At 54.1% G+C, this 20464-nt stretch overlaps 1 protein-coding gene across 5 annotated transcripts in view; it reads left to right on the top strand.

Moving 5' to 3' along the window:
• NAV2 (neuron navigator 2) overlaps positions 1-19976 on the top strand; it is a 413588-nt gene extending 393612 nt beyond the window's left edge. For all 5 annotated transcript variants that reach the window (XM_045290963.1, XM_045290962.1, XM_045290966.1 and 2 more), the window contains 9 exons: positions 174-269; positions 2071-2239; positions 5502-5737; positions 9446-9600; positions 9831-9902; positions 13091-13287; positions 14275-14393; positions 15795-15998; positions 17297-19976. In XM_045290963.1, coding sequence (XP_045146898.1) covers positions 174-269; positions 2071-2239; positions 5502-5737; positions 9446-9600; positions 9831-9902; positions 13091-13287; positions 14275-14393; positions 15795-15998; positions 17297-17422 — 1374 coding nt within the window. In that variant the 3' untranslated portion in view covers positions 17423-19976. The remainder of the gene's footprint in view (positions 1-173; positions 270-2070; positions 2240-5501; positions 5738-9445; positions 9601-9830; positions 9903-13090; positions 13288-14274; positions 14394-15794; positions 15999-17296) is intronic.
• The last annotated feature ends 488 nt before the right edge of the window (positions 19977-20464 follow it).

The following is a 20464-nucleotide window of genomic DNA, read 5'->3' as shown; positions in this document are numbered from 1 at the left end:
GGGAAGCGACAGAGCAGGAGAGGGCTATCAGGCTGTTGTGTTGAAAAAGGGAGGGGGGGCTTTTATCCCCCCCCTTACTGTGGCGGAGTCCTGCGGCGCAATCTAAGTCCTCTGCTGAGCCGTGTCCAGAAAACCCCACCTGTGTTCACCTGCATGCCTTTCCTTACCCTTAGGATTCCAGACCGCATCTCTTTCTTATTGGCTGCATTGGAGTTAGTGGGAAGACGAAGTGGGATGTGCTCGATGGTGTGGTTAGACGGCTGTTCAAAGTAAGTAGTGCAAGGAGATCGCTGCAACGTCATCCCTGACCACGGGGCTCTGGGCTTATGGAAATAAAGGGCAGTTTATGTCTTCAAATTGTCCAGTTTTCAGACCCTGTCCCCTCTCCCACATTCTTGTACTGCTGCAACTTGCTCCCTGGCCCTAAAGTTCACTAACGGGTGATGGCTAAGTCAAGGCTGGCAACTGACCAAACCTCGCTCCCACCTGCCCTCGTTAGTGGTTGGCCATCCCACGCGTGTCCTCTGCCCAGCCCAGCCCAGTTTCCAGATTGCCCCTGTGACGTGTAACCCCGTCTTGTTGATCTGCGACATCAACTTCCGTTCTTTGTTTCGGGGGGATTTGATCTGACTGGCGTCCTCTGTCAACATTGAGGAGTCTCTGATTTGTGCTTCATGTGACGTTCGTGTCAGATCAGTGACGAGGGTCAAGGATGTCAGCATATTTATTTCCTGTTCTCTCTAATCAAATCATTGGTCAGGTGTTACCACAGGATGAAGGGGACCGTGGTGCCGTAAGGTAGTTTTGAAAGATGATTTGGTGCAATTTGTGCAGTGTCCAGAAGTGTTCATTAATCCTATCTCCCGAGTGAGTGGTGACAGCCAGTATAGATTATGCCAGAAACGATGCAAAGAAGCACTTGACTTACATTGCCCCAGTGCATCCCCAGGTCTGTGAGAAAGATCATAGTCTTGTTCCCAGTTGAAGGTGAGCAAGGTTGAGGCCCAGGTTGGGTCCCTTGCCAAAGTCATGGATGTAGGTCTAGTTCAGGGGAAGCACACTTTTGAGATGGAAGAAATTATTTGAGAGCCATAGTACATTTTTAAAACAGAGGAAATCACCATATTCTGAATGGTACCCTTTCTAATGTCTCCGTGGTACTCCAGAATTGCATGTGGCTCTCGAGCCGCCGCATGCCAACCCAGCTCTAGCTCCATGGGTCTGCCTGAGCACGTGACCTCACCAGTTCTCGGCAGCCTCCATCTAGCGCCGGCATATACGTGGCTTTATTTACACAGAGAAGATTCTCGTCTTTGCTTATCCCTCCCCTTCATGGGGGCCATTGGTAGAAAAGTGACCAGGCAAGAGATGTGAGCAGCTTTGGGCAAACCATGCTACTGCTCGTACTCTCGGCTCCCCGTCAACTGGGCCATCCCTGGATTCCAGAGACTGCAGCTGGGCCTGAAGACTGCGTCTGGGCCATCCTAGGCGAGGGGGCCACGAGGCTGTTCGAAGCAGAGGCCTGATAATGGTTCCAGACCCATCACTGTGGCTGGCCCCGAGGCCAAGGACCCGTGCTCGCTCTCCATTCAGTGACATGACACTTCTTGGTCACTTACAGTTTCTGAATCCAAACACATCTTCTTTTTCAAGGGCCAGGCTACTCCTCTCTCACAGCCCTGTGTTAGTCTGTCGTGAGCATAGTTTTCACCTTGAGCCAGAAGGCCGGTGGAGCCCTTGCTTGTCACAAAGACAGTTTCGTGAATCCCCCCTGCACCATTCACAGCCCTGATGTCTTCAAGGCGCCAGTCGAATGTTGTGCTTGGTTCACAGTCTAGATGTTTACTGCCCGGTTCGATTTTCTTCCAGCACTAGCCAAATAAACCTGTGTCTGAGGAGGCCCGTGCTCCTAGGGCATTATCCCCGGGGCCAGTCAGCTCTTCTCCCCCAAGGGCCACACTTCGCCTCAGACGTTGCCCCTGAGAGAGATGACAATTGTAAATCACCCAGTGAAACCACACACCGTGGGCAGAGCTGCGCCTTCTCTGAGGGTGCCTTTCTGTTTTCCAGGAATACATCATTCATGTTGACCCGGTGAGTCAGCTAGGGCTGAACTCCGACAGCGTCCTGGGCTATAGCATCGGGGACATCCGGCGGACCAACACGTCTGAAATGCCGGAGCTGCTGCCCTGTGGTTACCTGGTTGGGGAGAACACAACCATCTCTGTGAGCGTCAAAGGTACTGTGACTCCGTGTGGACCAACGCTGGGCCTTCAGGAGCTGCAGGGCCACCAGACACCCCAGCTGCGGTTGCCTTTGGGCAGGTGTATGGGCTTCTCCCCGCACGTCCCTTCCATGACCCTTACGAAGGGGGCCTAAGAAAGGGGAGCACTGTGAGTTTCCAGCCACCATGGGAACAATGGTTTTCATTCATGGCCAAGAGGACAGAACCAAAGATCCCATTAGCCATGACTCTGAACTGACAGGCTGTTAGCAACCCTGTGGAAATGTGTTTCTGCTGGCAGAACTCCTCACCAACACCAGCAAATGACTCCCGCCAGCACCTGTTGGCCGTGGGCCCATTCCACACACGGGGAGAGCGTGGTTTAGGCTACAGCACAGGTCGCTGATCCTTTTGCTCACGCACAATGCTGCAGGGGCTGAGACTGCTCTGAGAGAACTCTCATCTCACCGAGTTCTCTGTAGAGAAAGGAAAAGCTCTCCTGGAGAGCTTTTGAGTTTGGGGATGGCATCATTATTGTCGCTTGGGATTGGAGACAGAAGGCAGGAGTAATTCCCAGGCACACAAAAGGCTCCAGGTGCTAAAACCCCCAGAACTCACAGCCATGGAGTCGATGTGCTTAGTGGCCCTGAAGGGCAGGGTAGAAGCGTCCCCGGGGGTTCCCAAGACTAACTCTGTGCAGGAGCACAGCAGCCCCATCTCTGCCCGCTGAGCAGATGGAGGTTTGGAACTGCCCGTGCGGTTTAGCAGCCAGCCCAGTGCAACCCACGACACCTCCAGACTTCCTGCTGTGCTGTTGGGGAGGGGCGGGGACTGCCCGATCCACTGTATTTCCCGTTTCCATTTGACTGGACAATCCCAATTTTCCTATACTGTGAGGACTATACGTTGACGCACTTTGCACTATGCTCGTCTTCCTGATTGATTTGTCCACTGACTTCCTTATCTGAGGCTGAGGTTTTGACAGTGCAACCTTTGAGCCGCCCAAGTCCAAAATATGTGTCCTGCCGAGGAGAAGTTTCTAAAAGAGCCAGCCTGCCTGTCACTGTTGGTGACAAATGGTGCATGTGCCACTCGGGCATCAAGCAGCTGGTCATGTTTTACGAAATAGCCTGATGCTTTCAAGCTGGCTCCCACTGGTGGCCACTGCATGTGTTGCAGAATAGAGCCGCTTCATAGGGTTTCTCAGCTGTTCTAGGAATGGAGCGGATTCAGACCATTCTTCCGCAGGGACCCTGGGGGTGCTCAGAGCACCAGCCTTTAGATGTATACTCGAGCACAAGCTGTTTGAGCCCCCCCCTCACACATTATCAAGTAAAATCCCACACTATTGTCATTGGGCCGCAGTGCTAGGAACTGGCTCAAAGCAAGCTTTAGCAAAAGAAAAAAGTATATGTATACATCTATATATACCAGGAATGTATAGATTCACAAACCTGGGAACCCAGGAGCAGGCTTCAAGCACTGCTGGACCCAGGTGCTCAGTGCCACCAGAACTAGCTCGAGCTCAGCTCTGTTCACCACTGCTTGGTTTCTTTTGTGAACATTCTGCACAAGGTTGTTGAAATACCACTGAATAAAAATAATATACTGTTAAAAAAAAAGCCACTGGCTTAGGATTCCTTCTAATTTAGGAACCTCCAAGAGAGAGTCTATTTCTGGAAGGGGGGCAGGGAGTCTCTAGAGATGACTGCCCACTAAGAGTCAGACACCCACCAGCCCTGGCCCAGCCTGGCTGCATCCCACCCCTGCCTGGCTGACGGTGTGGCTCAAACCTGCCAGAATACCTAGAATGGGCTTCCCTACAGACAGCACTTCCCTGCAGGGGCGAGGAGGGAAGGACACTGTCACTACAAGGGGAACTGCGTCAGCCTGTCTGATTGCGTGGGATCTAGTGGCCCAGTGTGCACCGTTCATGTCCTGATTGGATGCCCATGATTTCATTGGGGGAGGGGGGCTGAGGGAGGGAGAGGTAGGGAGGAGGCCGTGTGCTGAATGAGATTGTTGGCCAAGTAGTCCCTCCCAGGGGGCTGCTTAAGGCAAATGACAAACAGAAAACAAACCAGCAACATGTAGGCAGACACTGGGGCCCATCGGGACCCCAAGCTGTGGAGCGTGTGGAGCTGGGTGTACTGTAGTCGCCTGGGCGCAGTGTGGGGCCGCTCTCAGGGTTTCTGAGGCTGAAATCTGAAAAGCAGCACATCTCCAGGTCTGTCCTCCCAGAGAGCAGCTGGGGCTCAAACCACGGAACTTTTCAGTTGGCTGCTAAGTGCTTACTCACTGTGCAGCCAAGGCCACTCATATTGAGGCTTAGTGCCGGGGAAATCCCAAGCCTGTCTCCCCTTTACCATGTTCTTTCTGGAACAGTCGGTGTATTTTGGGACTACTCTTGGTGTAGGGTCGCCGAGTCAGAGTGGACTTGATGGCAGCGAGTGGTGAGTTTCTTGGTTTGGGAAGGATCGGAAAGAGATTTAATCACCTAGGGGGTTGGTCGGTTTGCAGTGAATACTTGTGTGGAAGGAAGATGCTATGTTGAGACAGCAGAAGCCCTGTGCTCTACCCTGCACTTACAGACACCAGGTTTCTTGGAGTACGTTTAACTGAATCACCTTAGGTTCTGGCCAGAGCATCTCTTGGGGATCGTTTCAAGAACATCACTCAAAACTGACCGAGAACAGAGCTCTTATAAAAGTTAACATGCCTGACTAGTCCGGTACGGAAGGGAAAGGTCCATGTCCACTTGACAGCGAAGAGCGATCTCAACATGTACCATTTAACCTAACGCTGTTCTACACATCCCCAAATCATATGATCCCACTGCATTTCTCCCGATTTTACTCAGAAAGCTTTATCTTTGTGGTTCACACACGAGGGTAGCAGTGGCCTCGTGAAAGCAGAGCGAAGATGCTAATTGAGGGGCCTGGCTGACATTGACACACCAGGACAAGATTCTGCCTGGGTTTGGGTCCATGGCACTGGGTCCGTATAGTGGCCCCAGACAGGCACACCATGTCCGGAGTCAGGAGTTCTCAGAGGGCAGACAAGGGCTGTGGGCCCAGGAGTTGTAGGTGCGTGGAGCCAAAAACACCTAATGCTGACTGGGGGGTGACTGTGTGCTGGGTACCTGCGTGGGCAGAGGTCTCAGGTGAGTGAACTGCTAAGGAGAGGGAGCAGCTCAGGTCTTGGCAGTCCCCTAGCAGCTGCAGAGGGCAGCCGTGCTTCCTGCAGGCCCTCCAACCCCCTCCTTCCTCCAATGCAGGGCTCGCGGAAAACAGCCTGGACGCTTTGGTGTTCGAGTCTCTGATCCCCAAGCCCATCCTGCAGCGCTACGTATCCCTGCTGACAGAGCACCGGCGGATCATTCTGTCTGGCCCCAGTGGCACCGGCAAGACCTACCTAGCAAACCGGCTGTCCGAGTACATGGTGCTTCGAGAGGGCCGGGAGCTGACTGATGGTGTCATCGCCACCTTCAACGTGGACCACAAGTCCAGCAAGGTAGGGGCAGCAATGGGAGTCTGCCCCCAACCAGGGGGCATGCCTGGGTGCTTTTCGAGCTGTTGAGATGGGTTGGTGCCGATGGCTGCCACAGTGGGCTGCACAGTGGGCTCAGACACAGGAACGATGCGGAGGCTGGTGGGGCCCGCAGCGCTGCCCTCTGTTGCACACCGGGTCACGCTCAGTAGGAGCCCACTCAACAACAGAGCGACAGTTGACAGCACTGCTGGGCTGGTGGGAAACAGCACTTCCTGGAAGCGCTCCTTCAGTGGCTACCGAGTGCCCGGTGGCCGAGGTGAGAACAGGGCAGCAGAAGCACAGCCCTGGCGCTCCACCAATCAGTTCCATCTGGGCTCAGGCTCCAGCTCCGGAAACGCTACCTCACCCAGCCAGACACAGGCTCCGAGCTACTCAGGAGTTCTTTCCCCTTTGTTCGTTTTCCTAATAAGGATTCTTTTTTCGTTTTTATTTTTATTATTTTTTTCAACATGTTTATTGGCACATAGTCACAACCGAATAATTCAATTGTTTGATCACATCAAAGGGAGTTGTACGATCAGCACTTCTATCTGGTGCATTTCCCCCCACTTATTAACTTTGTATTGTGAGGTGGGTAAGGGCAGAACATCAGTTTTCTGTTCAACTGTACAAACACATTTTGTTTCATCTCGTTGAAGTCCTCTCCACTTGCTTTCTGTGTGTCTCTAACCTTCTTAACACTGTTCTTGGGTAAATACTGTCCTTTGACCTCCAATGTCTGCCTAGTGTTAACTGTGTGCCAGGTAGACCTGTCTATGGTTGGACTTAAATTGAGTCACAGCAGTGAGTCCATTTCCAGATCTGCAGGGTGACTAGCGGCCATTGTCTCAGGGTTCCACCAGTCTCTCTGACCAGTAGCCTGGGCTTTTTTATAATTTTGAGTTCTGGTCCACATATTTCTCCCACTCTGTCCTGCACCTCCTGATGTGATTCCTTGCAGGACAGTTGTAGTGGTGGGTAGACACCATCTAATTCTGGTATCAGTTGCCTGTTTGCTTTTTTCAAAGCATCCAATACTTTCATACCCATTTACCAGGAAATGTCCCATGAGCTACAAAGTTACACGGTTTTCCACAATAAACCCTCTTTGGTGGTAACAGGGCAATAACAGAAGCCCACATTCTGCGGTGTCTTCGCCTGCACTAGCAAGTTGGCCTTGCCTTCGTTCCTTCCAACGAGTGCTGTTTCTATGCCCACTTTTAGAGCAGCACACTGAGGCTTAAAGCAAGTAGATCATGTGCCGCAGGCCACTGAGAGTGGGACTGGAATGGGACCCTAAGGCTGGGGCTTCCTCGCGGGGACCTATCTGACTTGGTAAGAGCTCTCCGAGCCGGCCCATTCTGTCATCCCTCCGCGTTTATGGATCGTGCGCTCTGTAGCCGGTCCTGGGCAATAAAGGGAAGTGATCCCTTTGCCCTGACGCTGCCTGGGGTGATGGACAGAGCCACCTCCTGGGCTTCGCGCCTCCATGGCCTGTTTGCAGCGGGTTGTGGGGCCAGGACTACGTACCACCACCCAAGTTCCCCAAGTGATTTGTCTGTAAGTCTTCCTCGAGTGGCGACAATGTACGCACCAGCAACTCCCACGCCTCCAATTCCCTGATGCTGACAACATCGTTCACGCCGTGCTACCACCATTGCTATCCTTTCTCTAACGTTCCCCGCCATTCACCAAAACCAAACCCAAAGCCCCCCTTTCCCTGTCCTCCCTGCCTTGGGTAACCAGTAAGACTGATTTCTCCATGTGGACTGACTTCATGTACGGGTTATCATGCAGTATGGGTCATTTTGCAACTATTTGTTCAACATGATGATTTCAGGGTTCTGCCATGCTGTGGCATGCACCTGAGCTTCCACTCTTGTTATGTCTATGTGATAATCATAAGCCTCTGTCTGTCTGTCTGTCTACCAACCACACTTTGCATGGCCACTCATCTGCTGAGGGACATTTCGACTGTCTCTACCTTTTGGCTCTTCTGGGTCGCCGCGCCTCCATCAAGTTGGTTCTGACTCACAGCAACCCTGTAAGACAGAGAACTGCTTTCCAAGACTGTGGAGGTTTGCAAAAGTAGAAAGCCTCCTCTTTCTCCTGAGAAGCAGCTGGTGGGTTTGAACTGCTAACCTAGTTCTAGCGGCCAGCGGCCAACTTGTAACCCACTAGGTTACACAGGCCCCCAATCATTGTGCTGTGGGGCAGAATGAGGGAGAAGGGTCAAAACCCCTAGATGGGGGTCAGGGCAGGTGCCTTCTCCGGGACCAGTTAGAGGAGGACCCCAGGCATGTGCCAGTGGCCTCAGCTCTATGCTACTTTCCCTGGGCACGGCACCCGAGGTCAGCCCACAGGCTGCCAACAGCATCCCTCAGGCCTGAGGGAGGAGTGGGGGGTGGGCTGGGGTCTCAAGGAGTCAGGGGCCTGTCCCAGTCAGGGGCCTGAGGCTGGGTCCTAAGTGAAGAGGGCTAAAGAAGGAGGGGCACCAGTAAGTGAAAGAAACCGAGGGAGGGCCCCCCCGCACCCCTCTTTCTCTCTCTCTCTCTCTCTCTGTGTGTGTGTGTGTGTGTGTGTGTGTGTGTGTGTGTGTGTGTGTGCCAGAGCTGGAGAGGCTGCCAGGCTGCCTGGCTGCCTGGCTGGGTAAGAAGCACACACTGGGGTCTGTGTGCAGCCTGCTGCTCCCGCCTGTGGGCTCGCAGGCCAATTACCTGCCCTGGAGTGCCTCGGCTGTAAAACAGAGACATCTTACCTGGTGATCTTAGGGCTACCTACACAAGTTAACGTGGCGGGGGTGGAGGTGGGGGGCTTCCACTTCATGGCAACATCGAATGTAATGATGGTGGGATTTTCCCAGGAACTTTTTGAAGCCCCCTCATATGAACTATGCCTGACAGGTAAATGCCAACTTATGCTAATGCTGATTTTATCAGACAACACAGCCTCATCCCCCAGGAACCCATATCCCCTACCCAGCCTAGCTTAGCTGCCTTCTGCTCTTAGCACTCATCCTGTATCTGATGTCCTACCTGCTCCTCAAGGTCAAGTTCTAAGCCAGCTTTCAACAAGGCCCCTCCACATGTCAAGTCATTCTTCCTCCACTACCCTTGCTCCGCCAGCCACATCACTAATCATCATGCTCACTTGTGTGGGCATCCGAGGCCCCTGTTTGATGAGTCTCTCCAGGGCTCTGGGTGTGCACAGGCAGGCAGGAGCTCTTGAGGCACACAAGCATGTGAGGCACGAGACTTCCAGACACTTCCTGGAGCGGGCATGGAAAGACCTGTAAACAAATGGACAGGGTGTGATGGAAACCAAAACAAAAAACAACAAAACTCACTGCCCTCGAGTCTATTCTGACGCACAGTGACCCTACAGGGCAGCGTAAAATTGTCTCTGGGTTTCTGAGACTTCAGGCCTGTATGGGAGTAGACAGCCTTGTCTTTGTCCCTCCGAGGGGATGGTGGGATTAAACTACTGACCTTGCAGTTAGCAGCTCAATACACTTGTTACTCATCCCGCGCTCACCCCAAGTCCCCCTCAGCACCAACCCAGTGCCTTTTATCTGGCAGACACGCATGCGCGTTTGTGGATGGGGATCCTGCTTGAAGGTGCGGAGCACCTACATCTGCACTGCGTGTATCCATGAACCTGCTCTCCCCCTGCCCTCCCACACCTCCCTAGGAATTGCGCCAGTACCTTTCCAACCTGGCTGATCAGTGCAACAGTGAGAACAATGCCGTGGACATGCCTCTTGTCATCATCCTGGACAACCTGCATCACGTCAGCTCCCTGGGCGAGGTCTTCAATGGGCTGCTCAACTGCAAGTACCATAAATGGTAAGGACCAGCTGCAGATGCCCTGCAGAGCCTGCTCTGCACAGTGCACAGCTGTGGGAGTGCGGGGAGGTCTGGATGCAGACGCCCTGCCCCTGGAGAGCGTGGAGCCCCCAGAGCCTGCTCCGCACTCTGCATATCTGTGGGAATGTGGGGAGGCCGGATGCTGTGGGTGCCTGGCTTGCCAGCATGGCTCGGAGTCACACAACTCTCTCCCTCTCTTTGGCCCGCAGTCCTTACATAATCGGAACCATGAACCAGGCTACCTCCTCAACACCCAATCTGCAACTTCACCACAACTTCAGGTAAGGGGCGACTTCTCGTGTCCCAGCAGAAGCTGGAACCTGCACGGGGGTGGGGGTGGGGTGGGGCGAGTTCACTAGAAGGAGCAGAGGAGCCTTCTTTTGAGTAGCTCTTACACGCTGGACACTGGGTTAAGCTCCTTCTCCAGTTTGGCCCATTTAATTCTCGCAACAACCTCAAGGGGCTAAACTCATTATTCTCCATATGAAATGAAGAAACTGAGGAACGAGAATGAAGTGACGTGTCTTGAGGTAATAAAGGTCAGCGCAGGGCTGACATTCAAGCCCAAGTCTCTGAGATTCTACATCCTGCTCTAGTGATTTCAAGAAGGCGCCCTTGCCTCCCCTGTGCCCCATCAGTGACACGACCCTGTCCTAAGTGAGCATGCGCAGCACAGCTCTGCCTTGGGGGTGTCCTTCACACTGCTGGCCCTACGGGCTGTCGGAGCCCCAGCAGCTCTGAATTTCCACCATGAATCTGTCGACCACAGGCAGGTGGCTATAAGGAACAGAGATGTATCTTCTCACAGTTTAGGCGGCGAGGGGCCCATGTTCAGGGCACCATGTCCAGGGGCAGGCTCCTCCTCTGTCCGCGTGCTCAGAGGGAAGACCCTGGTGTCTCTCCGGCTTCTCTTCTCTGCTTCCTTGGTGATTACTCAGGACGCACCTTCCCCTCTGCTCTTTCCTGGTTTCTGTTTCATGAATACGGTTAGTGCATATACTTCCCATGTCATACAATGTAATCATGCAATCACACTAAGATTTGTGTGATCACCACCACAATCAGTTTCAGAACAAGTTCTATTACTGGCTTTCCACCCCCACTAGGGCATCTATCAGTCCAGTTACTGTCTCCATAGACCTATTGATCCTGGATTTCCTATACAAAATACCATAGGAAGCAAACACAAAACCAACAGTGACTAGACAAAACATCTTGACGCTCACTTAATCTGCTCGTTTGTATCCCAAGAGTTTGCTTGCAGACACACCCTCCACGAATACAGCCTCAGTGACAGGGCACAGAACCTCATTCCCAAACTGGAGTGCAACCACCGGTGACCGGTGTTGCCAGGAACCTGCACACTCGTGGCAGTGAGTTTTACAGTAGTAGGGGACACCTATCTCGAGGTCCCATTCAGAACCTCTCCCCTCTGCCCGCGCACCCTCCCGAGGCTCACTCACGGCAAGGGTGTGGAAAGGGCCATTCCACTCCGTCATGCCAAGCCTTGCCCTCACAACACCCCTCTGTTGTCCCAGAGCCCAGCCAACTCTAGTGCTCTGCCCATGATGAGTGACTTGATTAGAGCCTTCCTCCGGGCTGAGACCCCTGGCTGGCTCGTCAACGGCCAGTTTTCAGCTGTCTCTGAGGAAATCTATGGAAAGTGCCCCAGAACTGTAATGATCAGAGATAAAGATCTGCTCTTCTAGGGCACTGCAAACATGCTGTGTCTCTGTATGTAGGCTGTCCCAGTCTTGTCCAGACTTCCTCCAATCTCTCCCTGAAATCCTTTCTCTTCCTTCCTGCTCCCTGCCTTCCCCGCGGTAACTGGGCCATTCCTCGGCGGCCCCAGTGAGCATTCTAGAATGCTGATCACATAATCCTCGTGTTTAAAGGCCTGCAGTGGCTGCCTATCGCCGTGATTTAAAAGCAGAGCCCTAGCCATGAGAGTCAAGTCCACTTACACTGAACTTCTGGAGGTCTCCTACACACACATTATTTCTCACGTCGGTAAATGCTACCATGTGTCCTTCCCACATACACCTCCCTCCCCAGCTCTGCCCCTGCCTGTCCTGTGGCTCCTGTTTATTCTTCCAGTCCCAACCCAGGGAAGCCCCTCGAACCAGCCTCCCTGGGCCCACGCCTCCTCCCTTCATTCACTTGTCTTTCTCCTGCTCTTGTGCTCCTCGGGGACTACGTTGTCATCTTGTGGGGGCCCTGGAGGGGCTCCATGGGACAGAGTGGAGCTATTCAAAGGGCTTCCTAGGCTGCGGTCGATGGAGGCAGATCTCCAAGTCTTTCTCGTAGAAAGCAAGCCTTTTGGTCAGCAGTAGATTGCCAGGCCATTGCTCCACCAGGGCGCCGGGGCTGGGTTTTGGTCACTGCTCTAGCTCCGTAGTCCAGCCCAGGCCTGCCGTCCAGCATCATTCAGTGGTTAGAGCTCAGTTCTGGAGCCAGACTGCCTGGGTCCTCATCTCAGCCCTTCTGTTCATCCGTTGTTTGCTCATGGACAGGTGACATGAACTGCCCATGCCTCACTATGGGGGGGGGGGTGTCACCATACAGGGCTGGTGCTGTTCTTGTCCCGAGCCACCGAGTCAGCTCTGACCTGTAGCGGCCCCTATGCACAACACAATAAATCACTGCACGGTCATCCTGCACCGCCCGTCCTCACAGGGGTTTTTTATGCCTGAGCCCATTGTTGTAGCCGTGGGGTCAGTCCATCTTGTTAATGGACTTCTCTCTTCACCGCCCCTCCCCTTTACCAAGCATGATGTCCTTCTCCAGGGACTGGTCTCTCCTGACGGAGTTTCTGTAACAGTAAAACCGTGACTCAGGAATGACCAGGTGGCACCCTTGGGTGTGGAAAGAGGAAATATTTATTAGCTGGCGACCCTGAAGAACTAGTGTTCTGAAAGATCTGGACCCCGAATGGCAAGTGGGTGTATCTTATATCCTTTGTCTGCAGAAGTGAGGTCTGGAAGCAGAATAGACAGAGATTTCTAGTGCACAGTCCTTAGTGAAGAAGGTGTGTCTGGGGGGGTGGGGGTGGAGAGGGGTGGGGATGGGTGCATTCTGGAATGAAAAAGTACATGGGGCGTGGCTGTGTGCTGGGTTTCTTTTCCAATGGCTAAAATTCCATTAGCATTTTTCTTACATTTCCAAGGCTGTCAGACAGTCTTGCCATCCTTGCCTCTAAGAAGCACTCTACATGTACTGCCTCCGAGACAGCCGGGCTTGTCCTTCTTCCAGGGGTGGCTGTGAGGAATTTGGTGTGCGGCTTGCTGGACACCTGTTAGTCTGCGCACAGTGGGAGCTGGGACGGGCTTGTCCTTCCTCCAGGGGTGGCTGTGAGGAATTCGGTGTCCTGCTTGCTGGACACCTGACTCTGTTAGTCTTTGCACAATGGGCCATGCTTCACATCGCTGAGCCGCCCAGCTGGGTGACAAGGCCTTCCTAACTCCCTCAGGTGGGTGCTCTGTGCCAACCACACGGAGCCCGTGAAGGGCTTCCTCGGCCGCTACCTGCGGAGGAAGCTCATGGAGACGGAGATCGGTGGGCGGATGCGGAATGTGGAGCTCGGGAAGATCATCGCCTGGATCCCCAAGGTCTGGCATCACCTCAACCGCTTCCTGGAGGCTCACAGCTCCTCAGACGTCACCATCGGTAGGCACGGGGAAGGCAGTCTCCTGGAGCTCCACTCTCTTGGAGGTTTGCCCTCACCGCTGGGCAGGCAGCTCTTTGCTGGACTGTCCATGCAGATAGATAAGGGGCCCTGGGACAGGGGCAACCATCTGTCCCTGTGTCCAATGCTATGTCTCCTGGCCAATGTCCCCTGCCCAGTGCCAGGGGGACCAGCAGTGGAGACTCGGCCAGCCCTTTGGGATCGGCTTTGCTTTAAAAATAAAAGTCTACTCACAGACCTGATTGTGGATTTAGAATGGGGGTTGAGGGAGTGGGGCCGGGGGTGGTGATGGGGGGGCTGTTTTAGGGAGGTGGGAAGCTCCCCGCCCATCCACCATCCAATGTCATTTGGGCTTATTCCCTCCCACGCCTGTGTTTCACATGGTGGCAGTCACAGTCGGGGCACAGCCTCTCCCATGTTGCACCCGCTCATGAAGATCCCCCGGGGCTGCTGGCTTTCATCAGCACATTTCAAGGCGACAAAACTAGCACGTATGGAGCCGTGTCCATTCTCCTGGACACTGAGTGTGCTGTTGTTCTGCTTCTTTTTAGTCCCAATTCATACAGCATAAATGATAGGTTCCCAAACTTATTTGGCTTACAGCCCCCTTCCAGAAAAAGAAAAAAAGAAAGATGACACAGCCCCCTCCTGGCAACTGGAAACTTCCCAGAACCCAGGATAAAGTGTGGGGTCTGCTTGCAGCCCCGCTGGGTCATGCAGTGCCTCTACTTTGAGAAAAACTGGAATAAATCAGTACATGTCTTCTGGACGGCTCCTTGGGTACAGTCCTCTGGGGTAGGAGCTGGGAGTCTCGGGGTCCTGCTCTGGGCCCCACCTCAGCAGCTGGTGTTTCTGCCACCAGCCCTGCCTTCACTCAGCCCCAGGGTGGCTCCTTACAGTAGGCCCTGGCCGTGGCTTCCCCTAACGCTCTTCATTCTCCCGTGACTGCTCATCCCTGTGCGCTCCAGGCCCCCGGCTCTTCCTCTCGTGCCCCATCGACGTGGATGGCTCCCGAGTGTGGTTCACTGACTTGTGGAACTACTCCATTATCCCGTATCTCCTGGAAGCAGTCAGGGAAGGACTCCAGGTGAGACCTGCTTCTTGTGGTCAGCTTGTGGCCAATGCGTTGCCTGTATCTCCTTTTCCAGGAATCTGGCTGACTCGCGGGGTCAGCCCCTCATCTCCGAGGCCATCAGCTTAGAGTTACAGGCATGATAGCACAGATGTGGCGGCGGCCCATCCTGGCTCAACCACTGGTTCGCTATGTAACCCCCGGCGAGTGGTTCAGCCTCTCTGCACCTCAGTTCCAGGCCTGTAGAGGGGCAATTATTGTATGCTGCCACACAGTTGTTGACAGGGTTCCAGAAAGGCAACTTAGTACATGCGTGCGACGTGGAGCTGTCTGTGTGTGCAGAAGACGGCAGAGCGTTCCCCTATGATGGATTAGAGCCCTGGCTTAGTCTTGAAACGAGGGGAAAGTTGCTTTGTTTGTTGGCTAAGTCTTACTTTCCAGAGAGGACATTGGGACTCTAGGAGAATTGGCTTGCCCAAGGAGATTGAGTAGGAACTTGAGGGAACTGTGATTTGAACTCATGCCTCTGGGTGCAGGTCCAGGTTCTCCACCCAGGCCCCTAATCACTGCCAGTTTTCAGTGCCTGTGTGGATAGTGAAAAGAATGAAATGGGCCACTTCTCGCTCAACCCCAGGGTAGAACACCAGGTGGTTACACCAAAGCAGGAGCTTGCCACAGTATTGTTAAGTCCAGAGGCAGAGGAAGACATTCAGAGGGCTTCCAGCACCCACAGGCACGAGCAGGTCTGTGCTTGGCTGAATAAACCCCGACTCGCCCCGCAGGGGCAGGTTTCCCAGGGTTATCTGCTTCCTTAACTCTAGGCAAGGGGAGGAGGGTTCCTCGGCGCACTGAGGGTGAGCCAGGGTGTGCACTTACACATGCACTTACACTCTACCTGTGACTGAGTCTGTGAATATGCTGGTGCTTCGTCTGGGTAGATGCTCAGGGCTCCGCAGCAGCGAGCCTTCGGGGACATTCAGAACAATAAGGACCCAACAAGGAAGCTACATCTACCTCAGGGAGGCCACTGCAACAATGTAAATATTACAGTAAAACAAGCTGCATGGATTTCTTAGGTTTCCCAGTGCAAATAAAAGTTAGGCTACACCGCAGACTACTAGTGTCCAAGAGCATTCTGGGCAATTTTGAAATTTTGTGAGAACAGCCAAAATGTGACCCAGACACGAAGGGAGCGCGTGCTGTTGGGGAAATGACACCCATGGACTTGTTCGGGGCAGGGTTGCCACAGACATGCAACCTACAAAAACTGCAGCACCTGCGAGAGCATCAAACGGGGTGTGCCTGTGGTGTGTGAGTGCTCAGCCCCTGGGCTCGGGGAGTTTTGCAGAACCTCGGGGTCAGGGCTTCAGGGGAGGACTTGGCCTGCTCCAGCTTGTCCCTCTTGGCCCGTTTCAGCTGTATGGCAGGCGAGCTCCTTGGGAGGATCCGGCCAAGTGGGTGACGGACACGTACCCATGGGCTGCCAGCCCCCAGCAGCACGAGTGGCCCCCGCTGCTGCAGCTGCGCCCTGAGGACGTGGGTTTTGATGGCTACTCCGTGCCTCGGGAGGGCTCCACGATCAAGCAGGGCCCCCCCAGCGACACAGAAGGAGACCCACTGGTGAGTCCTGTTGGCCGGGCAACTGCCAACCTCCCATCAAGCTGGTGGGTTTGACGGGAAGACTCTAGATAGTCCAAGATGGCTTGAGAAGGCTAGGGTCACCCCGGAATTAGGCATGTTTTCCCCAGAACTTTCTCCTGTAGCTTCGGTGTTCACTTAAGCCTCTAACACCCCTGAACTTGGTTCTGTTGTAAGGTTAGGGATTTGGTTTTTCCCTAAATGATCACCTGTTGCCGCCGCCCCACTCCTTACTCTCTGACCTGAGATGCCCACTTTACTACGTGCCTCCCTGTTCCCCAGACCTCCCACATTGGTGCCTGAGCAGAGGCAGAGAGGTATGAGGGCAGAAGGGTTCTGGGTGGGCAAGGGGGCCTGAGTATATTGAGATGTTAATAAGTCTTGAACACTGCCTGGGCTGCGCAGAGGTTAAGTGCTCAGCTGCTTACCCAAAGGTTAGTGCTTTGAAGCCCCCAGCTGCTCCACAGGCGAAAGCTGTGGCAGGCCACACTTAGGACGGTTACAGCCTTGGAAACCCTATGGGGCAGCCCTCCTGAGTCAGCATCATCTCATGGGTTTGTTTTGGGGTTTGGGTTGGGCTGTTTATTGAGTCCACCATCTACTTGAAGCTGACGATGGGTTTGGTGGTTGTGTTTACTGAGTGCGACAATGTGCTAGGCAATGCTCTAGACTCAGAGCTTAGTACACATTGTCATTTTAGTTCCTATGTCAACCTCATGGGACAGGTGCTGCCCTCTCCCCTCAGTCAGAAGAGGGCGACTCAAAGATAGGTGAGGTGATTCTCCCTCAATTCTTGATTAGCACGGAGGCCTGTCTGCTCTGCACCTCACTGGAGGCTGGGGCGCGCTCGGCTGACCTCTGGCCAGAGACAGAAGTGGGTCAGGTACTGCAGATGCAGATGGCGGCAGCAGGGCTGTACTTGTCCCAGAAGCAGGGATGCTTGACAGGCCTCTTCACCTCACCTAGGCCAGGGCCACACCCGGGTCAGGTGCACCTCTTGCAAGTAGGGCTGTTCATGTTAAGGGCTTTACATTTATCACCTCAGTTGAAGCCACTGTCTCAAAGGGAAGGGACTGTTAACCATGGGAGAAATTGGGCACAAGGACGTGAAGTAACCTGTCCCCAGGCTGTGTGCTGTGCGCCCCGCAGCCTAGCCCAGCCCCTGCCGCACTCTCTCCCTTGCTCCGTGAGCCACAGGCGCCTCTGCGGGAGGCTGGCAGCAGCGGAAAGGTGGGGTGGAGGGCTGGCTGGGCTGTGCCCACACACTGCTGTCTCCGCAGATGAACATGCTGATGAGGCTGCAGGAGGCTGCCAACTACTCCAGCCCGCAGAGCTACGACAGCGACTCCAACAGCAACAGCCACCACGACGACATCCTGGACTCGTCCTTGGAGTCCACGCTGTGACCAGGGGCCCAGCCATTGTGCTAGCCCTCCTCCCTCCTGAGCCCCCTTCTCCCTCACCCACCGCTCCATCCCGAAAGCGATGGTTTCTTGAGCCAGCCCTCCCTAGCCGCAGTGCCAGAGCTGCAGAAAGAGCAAGACCCCGCGTCCCTCCACCCCGCACCCCGCCCTGCCCGGGGTGCAGCCCCCTCCCCAGTCCACCCAGCGGGGGACCGCCTCCCTCTGGCCATCGGAACTGTTTTATTTTAGTTTGACGCTTCGGTTCTGCCTTGTTGCTGTGACCTCCCTAAGACACTGAAGCGACTTGTCAGGGAAGGCCGTCACCGTTGAAAGGGGGACAGAAAGACCCCACGAGAAGCTCTGAAACCAAACCACCTCCTCCCCGAGCGGCCCAGGGACGGCCCGGCTGGGGGCAACGCTGGCAAGTGTCCCAGAGCGCACGGCCGCCCGGAGAGAACTGGTGCTACGTGGAGTGCCCACACACCCCACATACACGCACACTACACACACACGCCCCTTCTGGGAAAAGCAAGCATGCTCTTTCGGTTCGGTTTGACCATGGTGCTCACCTTCTCGGAGATCGACTGCCCGCTCCTTTCAGGTCCATCTGCTTCCGGGTCACGCCCGCCTGCCAGCGGGAGCCTCAGCGGGCGGCCGTGGCAGCACGTCCGCTTCCCGGTTATATATATATATAAAACACGAATCAGGTTTTGTTTCCCCGACACTGTGTATTGTGAGCGCGGTTCCCCTCGGGGACCCCTTAGACGAGACACCGCCCTCCCCGCCCCTCCGGTCCGTCAAAACTGGCGAAAGGAACCACCGCAGGCGCTGCGTTTCCATTTGGCCGGGCCCTGCTCACGTTTGCTTTTCAGGGGTCCTTCCTGCCCGCACGTCCTACACACCCGCCGCAGGGGGTGGGCGTGGGGGGCTGTGTCCGCCCTCAGGGCACGGCCGAGCCACCTCGCAAGACTTGCACTTTCTCCGGAACCGACGTGATGACGCAGCTGGGGCGGGGCGAGTGGTGGCCACGCCTCCCCAGCAGCCTGGCCCCGCCCCGCTTCCAACAGGACCGGCCTGGCCTGACCTCTTCGGTGCTGACCTCCCCAAAGAGATGCCTTACTGGTTTTGTATAACCGTGTTCATCTCCACGCGTGCCATGCCTGCCTGGGGGTTCGTTTGGGATTTTTTTTTTTCTGGGAGGGTGGGGGATTGGTTTGGTTTGGTTTTTCCCCTCCCATCAAAGCAAACAGGGCTAAAAAGTCATCTTTTTATTAGGAGAACTCAATTTGCTGTAATTATTCTCATCTGAAAAGCCTCAGTGGTGGTGTGAATGTGTGACTGTGGGCAAACCGGAAAAAACAAACCCATTTGGGGTTCCCACCAGCCTCCAGTCAGCCACCAGGCTGGCATCATGAGCCATCCAATTCGGGCCAAGGCCGACTTCCCTCCCGCAGACGGCACCGCCCCCTGGGGAACCCCACTTCATCCATGTCTTCAGCATACTGGCATTTCCTTTCCTACGTGGTAAACCGTGGCGTTTGTTTCTGGTTGACAGAGAGGCCCTTGTTGGAGCCCCGTGAGGTTTTCTAGGTGAGCGATCGGGGGGTGTTCAACGCCACCTTTGGCATTGCCATCTCTGAGGGCAGGACTCTTTCTTTATCTCCTTTCGCAAGTGGCCTGCATGCAGCTGCTCAGTCATCTGGGGCAACACCTCTCTCTGCCTCTTGGAAAGGAAAGGGGGAAGGTGTCGCAGCAGCTGGGGAGAGCAAAGCCTTGCCTTTCCGTCCCCGCTCTGGTCTCACTGAGCCCAGGCTGTTCAGCTGAACCTCAGTCCTCAACCGCGTGTGTCTGGTTCTGTTCTTGTCATTGGTGAAACTTTTCAACTATCGACTTAGCCTGTGACCAGGGGGCGTGGGGGGAGGGGCGGCAAGCATTGAGCCTCTGGTGAAAGAGTGGCCCTTCTCAGACAGTTCCTCCCCCCTCCCCCTGACCATGACCTTATACCCTCATACTGTGAATCTGGGAGGAGGTGAAGTGGACTTCTCCCGGTGGGCAGTTTTCCAAGTCACCTTGAGTAGACAACACCTGCCAATCTTGTTTCAAACACCCCACCCCACCCCCCCACACACACCCTTGGGACACCCTCTTCCTCTTCTCCCATCTGCCACAATGCTCCTGGGCTCACACCCGAGAGCTCTGTGCCTGGTGCGGTCCGATTGGTGAGTGGCCGTTCCAAGCAGCACTACCCTGGCCAGGTGCCACAACTCGGGTCCTTCCTAAAGTTTTGGGAAGCAGGGTTGTCTGCTATGCACATTTCTTCCTTTGAGCATATTTCCCTTTGTGTCACTCACCATCGACAAAGTGACTTTGTGCTCACTTAGGGCTCTGTCCAAAATGCTTCCATTTTGCCTTTTTCTACAGTTAGGCTGATTTTGAAATGTATGAAATTCTATGCAACATTTTATGTTGAGTTACCAATGGAAGCCAAAAGTTTTCTTTCCAAACTGCTAAGAAGCATACCGGCCATAAATAGCTAGGAAGACCTTTTAATTTAAGGTGGGGGTGGGGGGTGGGAGCGGGGACGGGACAAAGGAAAGGGCGCATCTAGACCTTGGTTAGACCTTGGGGACGTTTTCAAAGATTTTGTTGTTGATGCTTCAACGTCAAGGTTCTGTGTATTCAATTTTTTTGTGTGTGATCATGGCGAATCTGCTTCGAGAGAAAAAAAATCCAACTGTGGATATTGAATGGAAGGTTTGCTTTTTTGACCTAGTTACTTCCAGTGGAGCGGTTTATGAAATATGTTCTATAAGATGTACATTTTTCTCATTGTAACATAGAAATTGTAAATAATTGATTAAAGTGCTGCATTTTGATGAATTTTTTCTAGCCATTTTTAAAGAGAAAACTAGGAATTGAGTATTTTGTGTACGGTATGTTTCATCCTTCCTCCCGCCCTTCTCTCCCTCCCTATTTAATTTTCGTTTGTCATGAGGTTTTGAACTTGCCGATAATCTGTTGGAGATCACGCCCCACATCATAGAG

The sequence above is a fragment of the Echinops telfairi genome, unplaced genomic scaffold (assembly GCF_000313985.2).
Source record: "Echinops telfairi isolate 266 unplaced genomic scaffold, ASM31398v2 ScPeMD7_60;HRSCAF=208, whole genome shotgun sequence".
In the NCBI taxonomy this organism is placed as follows: domain Eukaryota; kingdom Metazoa; phylum Chordata; class Mammalia; order Afrosoricida; family Tenrecidae; genus Echinops; species Echinops telfairi.
This window is presented reverse-complemented; position numbering and strand designations above follow the sequence as displayed.